At 37.1% G+C, this 15653-nt stretch overlaps 3 protein-coding genes across 3 annotated transcripts; all 3 read right to left on the reverse strand.

Moving 5' to 3' along the window:
- Positions 1-1103: 1103 nt before the first annotated feature.
- LOC105168549 (uncharacterized) lies at positions 1104-2331 on the reverse strand. Its single transcript, XM_011088681.3, has one exon. It carries the CDS (start codon positions 2002-2004, stop codon positions 1264-1266), a length of 741 nt encoding a protein of 246 aa, XP_011086983.1. The 5' UTR covers positions 2005-2331; the 3' UTR covers positions 1104-1263.
- Positions 2332-6796: 4465 nt separating this feature from the next.
- Positions 6797-9795, reverse strand: EMB1006 (Pentatricopeptide repeat (PPR) superfamily protein). The gene is made up of 2 exons (XM_011088682.3): positions 8854-9795; positions 6797-8296 (listed from the first exon to the last, which is right to left on the reverse strand). Exons 1-2 carry the CDS (start codon positions 9672-9674, stop codon positions 6985-6987), a joined length of 2133 nt encoding a protein of 710 aa, XP_011086984.1. The 5' UTR covers positions 9675-9795; the 3' UTR covers positions 6797-6984.
- Positions 9796-12332: 2537 nt separating this feature from the next.
- On the reverse strand, positions 12333-15552 carry LOC105168551 (Mitochondrial transcription termination factor family protein). Its single transcript, XM_011088683.3, has 7 exons — positions 14832-15552; positions 14584-14721; positions 14187-14432; positions 13844-13957; positions 13481-13663; positions 12927-13144; positions 12333-12785 (listed from the first exon to the last, which is right to left on the reverse strand). The coding sequence occupies exons 1-7, from the start codon at positions 15486-15488 to the stop codon at positions 12458-12460; spliced, it is 1884 nt and encodes a 627-aa protein (XP_011086985.1). The 5' UTR covers positions 15489-15552; the 3' UTR covers positions 12333-12457.
- Positions 15553-15653: the final 101 nt, after the last annotated feature.

Genomic DNA, 15653 nt, shown 5'->3' on the forward strand with positions numbered 1-15653 from the left:
GTGTGCGCGAAAAACAAAACTAAGATTACATCGATGTAGAGCGAATTCGATCTTCATAGAATGTAATTTTAAATGAAGGATTACAACTCAACAACTATCAATTTGTAATACATCTACACATAGCGATAATTTTCATGTTTTCATAAAGAACCACCAGCATATATCGATCCGTTAATCAACCACTAGACCATCACGTTGCATTGATGATCATCTATAAGATAATTTATTCAGTGTTGGGAGTTATTTTTTCATTGATCAAATTGCATAAAACCTCCCTGTGTTTTAAAAAACTCAACAAAACACTCATTTCTGATTTGATATTAGGCAAAACATCCCCCTGTATTTAATAAATTCAGCTCAATCACTCTTCTCCGTTAAATATGACTAACATCGTTAATTTTTTTATAAAATGACTGCTATACTCTTATTTAATATATATTATTTTTTATTTTAGTAATCGTTGGATGTATATTGATTAAACCAAAACCTTCAAATCTAGCAATCAATCTTAACCATTCAATTTTTTATAAAAAAAAAAATCAAATTTATTTCTAATATGTTTCTATAGGATTTTTAACTTGTTTTTAAATATAGGGGTTTGTTAGCAATTTCAACAAAATATAAGGGTATATTGTATTTTAGTCTTTTCCATTCTTAGCTTCTCGTTTTTGCCATGGAATAATTGATTAAGAGGTTTCTGTGGCCTTATAAATTTTAGACTTATAAAATATTGACAAGCATATATTTATTTTAATTTATGAACTTATCAAAATTCAAAAATAAAATATGAGAAGCTTATAAACTTCTTTCAGAAAAATAGGGAGTTATTAACTTACTTTTTAAATTTTTAATAATTTTCTTTAATTTTAATCATATTAGATGCAGAATCACTATTAGTAACATTTTATAATCTAATTTTATTTAAATACTTTAACTGATTATTTTATAATCAGATTTAGTATTTTATAAATTCTAAAATGTAATCTATAAAATGTACAAACTAATGAAATATTTAAATAAGTTTGGCCAAACAACATATCTAATTAAGCAATTCCTATAGTTATCATATAAATGAGATGTAGAATTGCAAGAGACAAATGTGATTAAATTTCAATAAGCAAGTAATGATGATTTATTTCAGATGAAAAATTACAATTTTAAATAAAAAGAATAATGGGCATTAAATTTAAATAAAAACATCCTATGAGTAATATCTACTAAATCAAGAATACCAAAAAAAAAAAAAAAAGAAAATTTCAATTATTATTTTTTCCTAAAGACAACCTCAGTATCCAGACCAAATCCATCAACTCTTCTTACCTCAACCATCTCTGAATTCTTGAACAGTTCCTTCAAAGCCTCCACACTGTACAAATCATTGGCCGAAAACTTATCCGCCCGTCGCGATAGCAACACGTGTAGAACACAGACCCCACCGCGCCTCAGCGTCCGTTCGATCTCCCCCACGAATCGCCATGGATACAGCGCATGGTCAAACACGTTTGAGAACTCGAAATCAAAAGTCCCGTCATTGAAGGGCTGATGGTGGAAATCACCCTTCAAGACCAGTGGAGGGTAGGGCACCAGATCGATCCCCACGGAGTCATTGACTCCGACCCGTTTCAACGCCGCAACTTCTTGCCCGACCCGAGCTCCAATGCAGAGGGATTTGGACCCGTTGGAGAGGAGTTGTCGTCGCTTCAGACTCTCGAAAAACTCGGAGAAGACTCTGACTTTTCGGTCCCAATCACGGGTTGTCCATATTTGACGGAGCTTGGGGTTGAGGGTCTTGTTGAGCTGGCGATGGAGGTACGCATCGTAGGAGGAGTATCCGGGTCGGATCTTGAGATCCGGGGGGAGCTTCTCAGCGGTGTTGTGGGTGGATATTTTGTTGGAAGAGAGAAATGGGGTTTGAAGGGAGAGGAAGGCTAAGAAAGATAAGAGGAAGAGGGAGAGGATTAGTGGTTTCAGGAAAACGGGCAGTTTCAGAAGATCCGTTTTCATATCTGCATGAGTGTCTGGATTATACTTCTCAGTGTGTGTGTGTGTGTGTGTGTGTTTATAATATGTATGTATGTATGTATAGGTTGTGCATGCAGCAAAGAGTTTTTGAGTGTGTTCTTGTGTGGGCTACTGTGTTTTTTGTGTGTGTTTATTTGGTGTTGGTGAGAAATTCTGTGACAGAGTCTTTTGCTTGTTATCTATGTATGATGACGACACAGACACAAAAAAAACACGCACAGCACACATTCACATATGTGTGTGTATATATGTATATGGAGGAAGGAATTGAAGAAGAGGGAGCGAATTGTAATAAGCAACAAATAGAAGGGAGGTATTTGAAATTATTGGAAAGAAAAAAGGAGAGAGTTGAAGAAAAGAAAGGAGTGTAAAGTGAGAGCAATTAATATTATGATTATGATATTTTTTTTTGAAGAGAATATTATGATTATGATTGGCAATAATGAATAGCAGATGATGACAACCTGGCTGCAAGGATACACAATCATAAACTCCATTATTCTGTCTTTTAATTCACTTATAACCCCTTTTTTCCGTTTTAATTTCTTTAAATTAATGGATAACTACATTTATAGTTTTTGATATATGATTTGTTTACACAATATTCACATTTTTTTAATAAAAAATATTGATGTTATTTATACAAATGATCCATACTTTTTAAAAAATTATACATACATCCTCAAAAAACGTCAAGCTCGTTACACAAATTACTCATACTTTTTAATTATTAGAAATAGTTTATGTAATTGTATAAAAGATAAAAGTAATTAATTGTAAATCAAAGGTGTAAATAAAATCACCCCTTTTATTAATTTATGATAATCTTGCAATTCACTTCATGAGAATATATGAAAAATTAATTTAAAAATAAAGGGAGTATAAATGTTATTGTTTTCTTGTTAGCAAGTGAGATGGGGGGGTAGAAGAAAAAAGTATAAAAAATTGCAACTCATTTTGTCCACATATATATAAATATAATAATTGGTTGAGAAAAGTGGATGGCATTTATATTATATACTCTCTTATTTTGGTTGCATATCAAAAGTCAAATAAATCATACGCGGAATGCATGTGAATGTGAGGTGACTTCCCAATTTTAGCAAATTTATTACAATCCAATTCATTGGCAACTCTTTTTTTTTTTTTCTTTAAAAGCGATTAATTATTATTAATTAAAATAAATTGATTATAAGTATTATTATTTATGTTGGATCAATATTTAATAAAAACTATTATAATAATCGTATTGTGCACAATATCAATATGTAATAACAAGTCCTACTCATTAGGCCAACTCATGCTATGCAACAGATAATATTTCATGCACCTGATGCAGTTCAAATTCATAACCTCTAAGATCATAGATCCTCAACTTCACCAATTCAGTTAGACCTCGTTGGCTCAATTAGGCCTCGTTGGCTATAAGCAACTTTTTCTTGAGTTAATACTAAAGATAGATTGCTGCTATGAACTTTGAAATTTGACATAATTATAAATATTTTTTATTATTTGATTATTTATAAAATAATTTTTTTAAATAAAAAATAATTATAAACAAACGTTAAATTAAGAGGATATTTATATCAAACAACTAAAAAGCATTATAATTATAGCAGTGTGAAAGCTATTAATTTGCGAGTGAAAACTGAATTTTTTGCCAAAAATACAACAAGTCAACAATTATTTGTTTAATAAGTATTTGGATATAATTAAGTAGAAGAAGAGACAACATTAACAATTGAGTTAAATAAACAACTACTGTTTATAATCATCTTCAAACGAAATGAAACACATATGAACATGCTCTTACTCATACAACTCTTCACATGTGACTACTTTCATATCAAATTAATTTATGCTGTCTTAATATTACTCTGAATTTTTACCAAAATCTCAGAAATCGGCAGAGCAGGAGTGTAGGAATTTCTCGTTTCCCTGCCATCGTTGCCTAGTTACCCAGCGATAAAACAAAACTAGGCAACGATGGCAGAAAAACGACAAGTTCTTATACTCAAATGGATGCAGCTACAGTTAGTGTAACATATGATACAAATGAACCTATTGATGGCATGAGCCAACCTCGTCCTCTCGCATGCTCCAAGTAGAACTTGTAACTTATCCTCTGGATTAGGAATGTCAAGAGCCAGATCATCTAGCCCCTCTTTGATCCTGTTGAAAGCTTTGGTATCTGATTGATGGTTATCAACTCCTCATTGAAGCATTCTTGAGGAAAATCCAGCATCCTGTCGTTTTTCTTCTCCATCGCCATTATTAAAACTTTCTTCACCACCTCGTGATTGGAAAAAGGCATGGCCGGATCACGAATGCATTGGCAAGCTTCATTGATGCTACCCCACTGTCGTATTCTGAATCTTGTCACTAGCATCCTCCACGGTCCAGCCAGTACTGCCACCCCAGTACCTGAGGATCCTCTCCCCAGCATGACCTGTTCAAGCCACGTGCACAGTTTCACTACCACTACAATTTGGTGGCAACCTGTTGGCAATCTCTTCGAAATTTAGTGGAGCAAGGACATCATCCATGACCGCCCTTGCCTTTAACTTGCTTGAAGCATCTAAAATGTCAAGTGGGGTGTTTTCTGCAAAAGCATAAGAAAACCATTGACTATGTCTTGTGCTGCGAAGATCTCCATATGAAGTGCAGAGAGTACAACAGATGCCATTTCCTTCTCTCTGTTTTTCCGGTACATGGCCAGGGTATGAGCTTCTTGAGAAAAGTCGGGTTATATTCATCAGTTCAGGAATGTCATCTGATAGGAAATATTCATGAAGGGTAAATTACATTTTTTGTCCCATAAGTGAATCCTATTCCAATTTTAGTCCCATACTAAGGGTAATTCGCACATTTGGTCCCGTAAGTGGATTTTTTTTTCCAATTTCAGTCTCTGTTGGGGATTTCCGTTAAAACTTAACGGCAGCTGCTGAAATTCGTTAGGTGCTGTTAAATATGGAGGGAAAGCATGGAGAATTGGAGGAAAAATCAACAACTTGGTGGAAATTACACTATACCCTCTTCCTTCTATTTAAATCCCATTTCTTCATTTCTCTCTTGCATTTAGTAGAAAAAAATCTCACAAAATATGGCTAGTAATAGAGAAAATTTTTGTCATTGTGGAAGGCTTGCGATTTTGAAAACCTCATGGACCGACGACAACCCAGGTAGAAGGTTTTTTGGATATACGAAAAAAAGAAGCGGATGTGGTTTTTTTCATTGGGAAGATCCGCCAATGTGTGCAAGGGCAAAGGTTATCATACCCGGATTGCTTCGAAAACTAAATAGAATGGAGGACAAAATTGCACAGATGCAACGAAGACAAACTGTTTTAGTTTATTTTTTGGGTGTATCTTGGCTTATGGTGTTGTTTTAGAAGGAAGAGGGTATAGTGTAATTTTCACCAAGTTGTTGATTTTTTCTCCAATTCTCCATGCTTTCCCTCCAATTCTACATGCTTTCCCTCCATATTTAACAGCACCTAACGAATTTCACCAGCTGCCGTTAAGTTTTAACGGAAATCACCAACCGGGACTGAAATTGGAAAAAAAATCCACTTACGGGACCAAATGTGCGAATTGCCCTTAGTATGGGATTAAAATTGGAATCGAGTCCACTTATGGGATCAAAAATATAATTTACCCTATTCATGAATAATTACAAAAAACTCTTCCTTCTTGTGCCTCAACTTGTCATCATTATTGTCTGGTCACCCCATTTTCTTCTGAAGATTTTAGGTAAGAAGGATCACTAGAAACCAGAAGCGCAAGCTCATGGTAACTCCATCCACCAGCCATCTGGTGATGATATGATGATTAATCTAGTTCGTACAGCACAATAACATTCTGACCGGGAAACTTTGTGCAGGGAGATTTCCGCGATGAGGCTAGTGACAAAGACGACATTACCTCAACATTCTGAGACGTTATTTTCATTACCTCCCTCTGCTCCACCATCAGAAACCCCTTGCTGCTACCCATTTTCTCCTCTCCTCAACAAATTCCAATCCAACAAAAAACTTAAACAAACAGTTTTACGAAACTAAACCTTTTCGTTTCAAACTTGTACCTTCACCCGAAGCGTTACACATTCAAGTATCAGATATTCACACACCTGTTCATAATGCAGAAAAATTCCACCATTTCCTGGCTCGGATCTCAAGCCAAGAGAAGAGAGGCTGAATGTAGCAGCAACCGAGCTCCGATCTTCACAACAAGCAGAAGCACATACTAGAGCGTGTGCATCCTTGTGTGTGCTTATAATTTGTCTTTTCTTTTCCAGCATCGTTGCCTAGAACGGGAAGTTAATTTTTTATGACTTAAAGATCAAGAATGATAATTTTATACATTGATGAATATTAAATATTAAATAATACACAGCGTTAAATTACATAAATTTCAATTCTAATCAAACTTAAACATCATTTTTAAGTATTTTCCCAGTCTGTACATATATAAAAAGTTTGCAAAAAACATGAGTATTATTTCTTGGTTTTCATCTTGTAAAATAGGGTGAATTATATTGACAATTCCTGAACTTAGACCAAATACACAAGCACCCCCTACTCTTTGCAAAATGACAAGTACACCCCTTAAGATGTAGTTATAATTACAAATGCACCTCCTATTCAGTGGCAAAAGTTTACACAAACACCCTTTTCAAGTACCTTGTACTAACACCCCCGGAAAGATGTATCTTTAGTTTTGCAGAAAATAGAGAGTGCTTGTGTATTTGAACCTAACATCAAGGGGCGCCACCCTAAAGAATAAAACACAACTTCTATACTCCAAACTAAATTCCACCTATACATAAAATTCAGACATGATGCCGTGTAAATACACATGTTAGATGCCTTCAAAGCCTGCTAAAAAATACTATGATTAGGATTTTAAGATGTATTTCTGGTAAAAGAGGAACTCATAAAGACTTCCATAGTCTTTCATGATCTTATGATTGACGAGCAGAACCAGGAATTCGTGATCGCTTCTTTCTATTTTTCCAAAATTCATCTTTCTTTCCTTTCTTCTTCTGTTTCAACAATCCCATGCTGCTCTCTATGATGCCCATCAGAGCACTCTTGTCCTTCCTGTTCTTTGTTTTGGCCTTCACATCTAAAATCGCCCTCATCTTCTCGTATGATTTCGCATCAGGAACTTGGCCACTTTTCACCATCTGTTTGTGATAAAAGAAAGCCCTCTTGAAATCACGGACGCGAAGATAGGCATAAATCATCGTGGAATAAGTAACAGAATCGGGTTTTAGATTGAGTGCGGCCATCTCTTTCAACAGCTGTGGCAACTTGGATTCTTGGCCGCCCCTTGCGTAAGCATTCATCAGCATGTTATACGTCAGCACAGTTGGAGGAAACCCGAGTTTTCCAAACTCGCATATTACATCTCTTGCTTCGATGTACTGACCTTGTTTAGCAAATCCATCAAGAAGGATGTTGAAAGTAACATGTGTCCCTTTTACTTTATCCCTCATCATCTTCTTCCAAATTTTCATCAGCGTTTCAGTGTCACCAGCACGTCTAAATGCATCGAGTAGGGCAGTATATGTTTCAATGGATGGTTTTATTCCCTCACGTAACATATTCTCAAAAGTGATACAAGCTTTCTCATGCCAGCCATCTAACGAATATGCATGGATAAGAGCCGTATATGAATGTGACGAGGGTTTTATACCAACCTTTTTCATCCGCAAAAACGCATCTGCAGCCATGTCACTCATTTTCTTCTGCCTCCCATAAGCACTGATCAGACACGTGTACGATCTTACATTCGGCTCTGATCCAGCAGCTTCCATCTCTTCAAGTAGTTTCTCGACAATTTCGGGTTGCATTCTTCTGCTATAGGCGTCCATCAATGTGTTATAAGTAGCAGCAGTTGGCGCTATCCCTTTTGCCTTCATCTCGGCAAAGAGGCCTTCTGCCTCTTCAACCTGGTTTGACTTACTATAAGCATCCATAATAGTGTTATAAATAACGGCATTAGAAGATATCCCCCTCTTCTCAAGCTCTGATTGGATAATAAGAGCTTCTTTCTTCAACCCCTCGTCGCAGAATGATTTGATAAGGGCACCAACAGCTTCTAAACTCCACTTGACACCTTTCTTGTTCATCTTTTCAAAGAACTCCCACGCATCTTTAGCACTATCTCCCCTCATCCTCATGATTGTAATCATTATAGAACTTGTTACATGATCAGGTTGGATATTACTTGTTTCCATCAACTCATACACTTTCCACGCATCATCATACCTTATAAGAGAAACAAGAAAAAACCAATTGAAATAGTATTAGCAAGTTGCATCACAGTCAAAAACCGTAAATCACAACAAAATCTGAGGAGAGAAGGCAAGGCAACAACAAACGTTGAAGAATGCTGTAGATGTTTATGCACATCCAAACATATACGACATGAGAAGACACCTTTTATGAATGAATAAATAGATCTCTTAGGATGGCAACGTATATACATGGAAACCTCTAAAGAAGTAGGGCATTGACACAGCCATAGTGCAAAAACGTGAAGAATAACCAGCAAACATGAACTATATTCACCCATACCTCTGCATACACAGACGGATGAGGATGCATATGCTGCATTCGGGACTAGCAAAAGAGAAACAAAAAGAAAACTAAACAAAACAAAGAAAATTTACAATCAACTAAATCAAGCTGGAATCTGCACAAATGCCATCAACTATAGCATAGCATTGGCACGGCAGATTAGTTCATTTACACAAAAGATTTCACATTATAAATATACAGAAGGAGAGTTAAACAAACCAATAACCAAGTCAAGAATCCAATACCTCCCACATAACAAAAGTCCGGTAATCGCAGAATTGTAGACACGAACATCTCTAAAAAGTTTATTTTGCTCAAAAGGCAAATTCTTGAACACCACCAACAACTCCTCCCCCTTCCCTGCCGTCCCCAACACCGGGAAGAAAACCGAGCACGCCTTTGGCGAAACCAAACAAGGCTCTCTCAATCCCATCCACTCAAAAAAGTACAAACACCCCATCACATCACCCTCCTCCCCCAACACTCTCAACACCTCGACGCACTCCTCCTCCCCTAATCTCCCTCCAAAATCATGACCCTCCAATGCCTCCCCTATCGTAACGTTTTCCTGTAGCGCCCTCGCAATCCCCAATATTTCCCCCACAACTCCGCCCACTTCGGATGAAGTTTCCTCATTCCGGGAGACGGGCATATGGTAATTCTCGGTTTCGGTTTCCGATTCAGATTCAGAATCTGGGTTTTCAAAACTGGATGCTAGGTGCCATGCGGTTCTTCGGTTCTTTCGGAGGGAAATCCTGCCTTCTTGACTCGGGTCCGGGTCTGAAGTCCGGGTCTTAAAGAATTTCAAAATCGGGTCGTCGATATTATCTACCTCATTCTTCTGTTGGGGTTCTTGGGTTTGTTTTCTTGCTGGGGTTTGGAGAAAAGGAAGGAAAATTGGGGAGGAATGAGGAGTGGAGGCGGAGGCTATGCAAAATACTTCTCTGAGGTTCCTCTGGGATCGTTTAGGAATTATGAGAAGTTGTGGGGTCTGGAAATTGGGAGAAGAAAGCGAAGAAAAGGAAGAAAAAGATATGAAGAATTGAGAATGGAGGTTTAAGGCCATGTCTGAGTTCGGGAGAGCTGGCGGAGCAGCCGCGTTCTTGTAAAGTTGTACTGCTGAAATGTTATAGCAAGTTCCAAACGACGTCACTTCATATTGCACTAGATTGTAGGAAGAGAAGACGAGCTCATTTTATTAATTTCCCTTGGCTTTTTATCCAACTTTTATAATGAATAGACTAAAATATCATTTAAATTATGAATTATTATTTTTATATATTTTTTAAAAAATCTGAAAATATTTTTTGACTAATATAACTGATGGAATATTTACTTTGTTTACACTTTACACTTGAATTTTTTTAAACATTTGATCAAAATGGTCAACTCATTGGCTTGGCGATTTCCTATTCCATCACTTTCTTTCTCGTTGGACTCATAGGTCTTGTACCTATGACCTCCTCATTCTGAATATATTTTTCCGCTCTTTCAAATAATTCAACAAGTGTGGGTTTCAATTTATTAGTTATGGATTCTTTGAACTTGTTTTTTCTCATATTCTGATGTATAATACTTAATAAAAATGATTAATACAAGCAGAATTTTTGAAACTATTGCAGAAAATCTGTGAGCTTACTCCCTTGGACTCTCTTGTTGTCGTTGCACTACAACGAATAAGTACGAAGCAGTTTTTGGATATTTCATGTTGACACAAAGTGATGCAAGAAGTATTCAGAGAATTGTTCAGAATTCTCTATAATTCTAGCAATTAATCGGGGAGACCAAGGCATGGCTTGCCAGATAGAGTTGTCCGGAATACATTGCAATATGAAGCACACTAATGTCTAGCAAGTGCTTGGCCATGAATAATTGATGTGATCCTAGGGATCTCCTATCCCATCATACTCGATCAGACTCAAGAGCTTGATTCCTGGTTAAATGCCTTCGGTCAAGATATGTGGTGTGAAGGGATTGTGTCGCAGGGATGCAACTTTCAAAGCGAAGCTCGCATTTCTCTTGCCTTCCTAGGGCTAGCAACCCTTAAGGAATTGGGAGCTTGCTCCCTCTTATAAGATATTCTTTCCCTTCCTTCGCACTCTGAAAAGGCAACGGAGGTGGATTATTGTCTTTCAATCAATAAGCTCTGTTGTCAATCTCTTCCTCGAGATATTCTCCTTCCTGGCGATCTACGAGCCTCTGCTTGTTATCCCCGAGGGCAAAGGGAGTATCTTGACCTAGGCTAGGGTAACGAGGGAGTGGTGGGGCCACTGCATGCACTATGATGTAGTAGGTGATTGCTCTAAAAGCGAATTCAGCAAAAGTGTATTGGGTTGACTGGTGAAGGACTTCGTGGCCAATTGAAGCATAGGATGAGGGGATTGTCCATGCTCACCCTATTCTCCTTGCTGTTGTTTGTGAGATTTACCCAATCCTTCGTTGTTGTAGGTTCTCTTGTGGATCATGTTCGGAGAATCCATCGTATTCGCCCGTTGTCATTCCTTGCTCGAAGTTGGATATTCATCTTCAATGTCTAGATCATTGTTCCAATAGACATCACCAAAGATGACATTGCAAAAACATGCAAAATAAGATGAGTTGCAACAGATCGCGAAATAAGTAAGTCCTAATAAATTGCGGGATAAGATGAGGTGGTAATAAATGAGAGATGATATATGAAGTTACAATAGATTGCGAGATAAGTGAAACTGCAGCAGATTGCAAGAGAAAATGTGATCACAATAGATTGTGGTATAAGATATGAGAGCATAATAAATTGCAAAGTGAGATCTCAATTGATTGCGAGATAAGATAACAAGTCATAATGGATTACGAGATATAACAATAATTATATTTCTTGGAAAGTGTGATCCAGCACACTTGAATATCCCCTTGATGTGACAATGTGTTCTCCTCTTCCAACTTAGTTCTTTCTTTCTTTTCTCTATGGGGGATATTTACACTATAGGCGTGGTTTTTTTTTAAAAAAAAGTAAATTATAACTGTTTTTCTTGAGATTTGATCTAATTACAAATACTTTCTCATTGTTTGAAAAATTGCATGTAACTCTTGATTTTAACTTCTGTTTAACAACGAGCCCGTTGTGTTAGATTGTCATCCAATTTTTTGTGATGAGCTGATCAAAATATCCTTTTAAATTATAAATTATGACTTTTTAAAATAATGTTATTAACTAATATTCTCTCTAGATTATTTATTTTACCCACCCTCAAATTTTTTTATATTTTCTCAAATATTCTTATTATTTTTTAAAATATTCAGCAAGAATAAAATAGTAATATTCACTTTACCGTCTAAGGGCTACATAATAATTTTTCATTTAAGAAAAAAATTTATAATTTTTCAAATAACAAAGAGTATTCGTAATTATGTCAAATTTTAAAAGAGATAATTAAAAAAAAATAAAAAAGGATTATCCCATGGGCGCATTTATTATGCCCAAAGCGAAATACAATTTTATCCTCCAATATTTGATTAGTGGGTATTTCGGCAATTAGGTTGGTGAATGCAAATATGAAATATGCTGTCTTCCTTCTCGCTTGCGCAAAGTCCATATTGCCTCGTGAATTTTTCCTTCCATCAATCACCAACTTTCCCTACTACTAAAATCACATTTATATATATATATATATATATATATATAAATCTACCACAAAATCAAATACTTTTACCAAGCCCATTGAATGATTGAAAACTCCAAGTATGAGAGGAAAATTGCTAGACTAAGAGAACTTTCAACAACAAAGGAGACAGTTCTGTACAAGAAAGAGTCCTCAAGATAACCCCCATTCCACCCCAACGAAAAAGGAGAAAGAAACCACAGAGTTTTCAAGATGGAGGAACAAGCATCTCCTCCACCCCCAGATACTCAGCTGCAAACTCCTCATCATTCTTTCCCAACATCTCTTTCAATGAGAACTCTACATTCCTGCCTTTCAGAACCCAGTATCTGGGCTTTATCTTCTTCTCCAGTGAGTAGCTGAAGTATCTTGGATAGTCGACCACATCACGTACAGGCCTTTTCATTGCGTACACTAAGAACTCTAATTTCGGTCTCAGAACTTCTTCGATGCTATAACCAAGTAAAGGTGAGAACCTGCATACCATCGACCCTATATCCTTCTTTGATAGGCCGATCCTCATCAGGTACCTCATTCTGTCCAGAATAAAATGAGAAAGTAAATGGTTACTAGCAGTTCTGAAAATGCTGGGTTTCTATTGATAATGACAATGGAAAAAGCCCTGGTACTTAAGATGCATAATGTATGATACTTCCAAAGTTTGGTCTATTCTTTACCTAGGAAGTAATGCTCTGTCGACATCACAAACAAATAGTTCCGGATATTTTCTGATAACTCTTGGGAGGTGAGCTTTGGGAATTCCAACATTAGAAAGGAATTCCAACTTCTTCTCGAGAGTTTTGTCTATGTTTGCAGCAAAAATTTCAGGACAACGACCAAGAGTTCTAGCAATCGCTTCCTCATCCAGTCCTAAACCTTTGAAGAAGAATACCACCTGGATTTATGAAAAACAAACTTAATCAAGACAAGAAACCAAGACATACAAATTTAATTAAAACAAGAAGCAAATACATAACCGGGGTGATGTTAATGTATGGTGCTCTGTATTTACTGAATCAAGAAGATTGCCATTTGCATTATACACCTCACAAGAAATTACATTACTTGATGCCAGCAAAATTTAGAATCAATCTTGTTATCTTTAGAAAGTAACAGACATGAAAAAGGACAAACGGCAATGTTGCTAACAATGCTGCCAGTATAACAATGCTAAAATTTAAGATACTATGATGCAATTAGCACAAATTCAAATAATGAAAACTTTTCCAACCTGAACAAATTCCTGAGGCTTGCGAAGCAGAAGCTGTGGACTTGTAGCAATAACATGACCTAACTTCTTATTCGTAATGCCTATTTCACCTAACTGTTCGACCATCACCTTCAGCTTGTTAACTGAACAGCCCAAAATATGTGGCCAGCTTTTTATCGCGCGGGAGGAGTTAATTTTGGGAACCTGGAAAATAAGTATGTCAATGCAAACCATCTTGTTGACAACTGCGGAGCAGAACCTGAACTCAAGTGGGGAAAAAAGAATCATTCTGTTTGAATTTGTCTATAATTTCAACAGTAACACCACCATGTGATTAAACAATAGTACAGAAGACAATATTAAGCATCTGCCAACGATTAGTACCTTCTCCTCGTCAAAGAAATCAAGGGCTTTCTCAAAGTTCTCCAGGATGCTAGCAGAAAGAATCCATGGATATTTGACAAGCATCTTCCCAAGATCATTATCCTTTACCCCAATCTACAGGGCAAATATCACGGATGATCAGTTGTCAATTTAAAAATATAAAATTTTAACCAAATCATCAGCCTGTGCCTTTTTTCTGCAGTAATCAGGACAGAAGTAACATGTTGAAATGGAAAGGCTTGTTATTCCATCTTCGTATAAGGGCAAATTTAGGGCAAGGACTGTAATTGCAAATATCAAGCACTTCAGACATAGGAAATAACCACCCTCATTTGGATTATACCTTCTGATACGACTGTAATCTTGGTCTGATATCCTTCTCAATGTCATAGGACAAAATGGGTGGGTACAACAGAAGAATGTTTCTTACGCATCCTTTAGGGACTCCAATATTTTCCAAGAACTTCACAATTGGCTTCACGCGAGATTGTAGAGGCAGAAATAGAAGGCGGGGAAAAGATTCAATGAGATGCCGGAAAGAGGTATGCTCAGAACCCAAAAGATTCAAACCTCCACGCCTGGCTTGAATCTACACAATAAAAAGCAACATATTCATTATACATGCTGGTGAGTGATGCATTCCACATACTACGACTTGAAAAAGAACTGCATGGGCACATGCTTTTAAAATTTAATATTTTTTCAATAAGCAACACTCACTTCTCAGCAAGTGCTCTAACCTTTTCAAAGAATGCTAACGTTTGCTGCACATCGTCATCAGCAGAAATGGAGAGATGAGCCATCATTCGCCGAGCATTTTTCCCGATAACTTCATGACCATCACTGTCAGAAAATAATATTTCCTTCAAATACATAACCTATCATAATTTTTTTAAAAGAGAATCAGAGAAGGGAGGAAAAAACTGAATCTTGCTCAGTACAAATGAAAAAACAGAGCTAAAATGCTGATAAGGGGCTAGTGAAGTACCTTTTGAATGAGGAGGGAAAGTGAATTGGAGCCTGAAGAAGAGAGATATCTGGCTAAGTGGGTGGCTGAAGAGAGAGATAGGCCAAGGCTCTCCAAGAAGGGAAGAATACCATTATCCCCTTTCTGCTCCGCCATCTGGTAGACTTTCTTCTTGAATTCAAGAGCATCTCCCGTAATTTCTTGACTGGAATTTCTGGCCCAAGAATTCCAGTCATCGAGGTCTTCGACGCCGTCAATCAGCATGTTCAAATAGTTGGGGCAGTTGGAGGAAATGTGGGAAGCGTCTTCTCGCGCAACTCCAACTCGTTCCAGATAATCCCTGACGGCTTCTCTTGCTTCTTCCAAGCGCTCCCCCTCTGTTTCTTCTTTTCCAGCATCCGCGGCGGCAAAGTTCCTGGAAATCTTGCGGTGGTTTTGGAGGGAACCTCCGAGAATGGAGGAGGAGATGGAGATGGAGGTTTTGGTAGGGTTTTGCGGGGGTTTTAAGAGGTGGGGTTTAAGAAACTGAGAGTTGTAGGGAGAAGGAAAGGAATAAGAAGAGAAGGAGTAGTGGCGGCGGTGGAGGGTCGGAGCCGCCATCAGAGGTGGCGGAGCTGCTGTGGCGGAGTTGCAGCTCATATAATAGCGCTGATATAGCGGAAGCGGAACGTTGGCCATAAACGAAACGACGTCGTTGCAGTTTTCTTGGACAAGTTCTCAGCTTCATCATGATGCTTCTTGCACTCCTCCAACTAATTATTTAATCTTTGAAAATATTAAAAATTTATAAGGTACATTATTATTATTATTATCTTTTACAATTATTTTTACTCAATACAAGTC

This window comes from Sesamum indicum, linkage group LG8, assembly GCF_026168435.1.
Source record: "Sesamum indicum cultivar Baizhima isolate 11 linkage group LG8, ASM2616843v1, whole genome shotgun sequence".
NCBI lineage: Eukaryota > Viridiplantae > Streptophyta > Magnoliopsida > Lamiales > Pedaliaceae > Sesamum > Sesamum indicum.

Coding starts and splice junctions, on each gene's coding strand:
- EMB1006 (XM_011088682.3), bottom strand. CDS start 9,674: ATGGCCTTAAACCTCCATTCTCAATTCTTCATATCTTTTTCTTCCTTT. Junction 8,297..8,853: donor GGACTTTTGTTATGTGGGAG/GTATTGGATTCT, acceptor TTCTCTTATAAG/GTATGATGATGCGTGGAAAG.
- LOC105168549 (XM_011088681.3), bottom strand. CDS start 2,004: ATGAAAACGGATCTTCTGAAACTGCCCGTTTTCCTGAAACCACTAATC.
- LOC105168551 (XM_011088683.3), bottom strand. CDS start 15,488: ATGGCCAACGTTCCGCTTCCGCTATATCAGCGCTATTATATGAGCTGC. Junction 13,145..13,480: donor AGCCTCAGGAATTTGTTCAG/GTTGGAAAAGTT, acceptor TCATAAATCCAG/GTGGTATTCTTCTTCAAAGG. Junction 12,786..12,926: donor GACAGAGCATTACTTCCTAG/GTAAAGAATAGA, acceptor TATTCTGGACAG/AATGAGGTACCTGATGAGGA.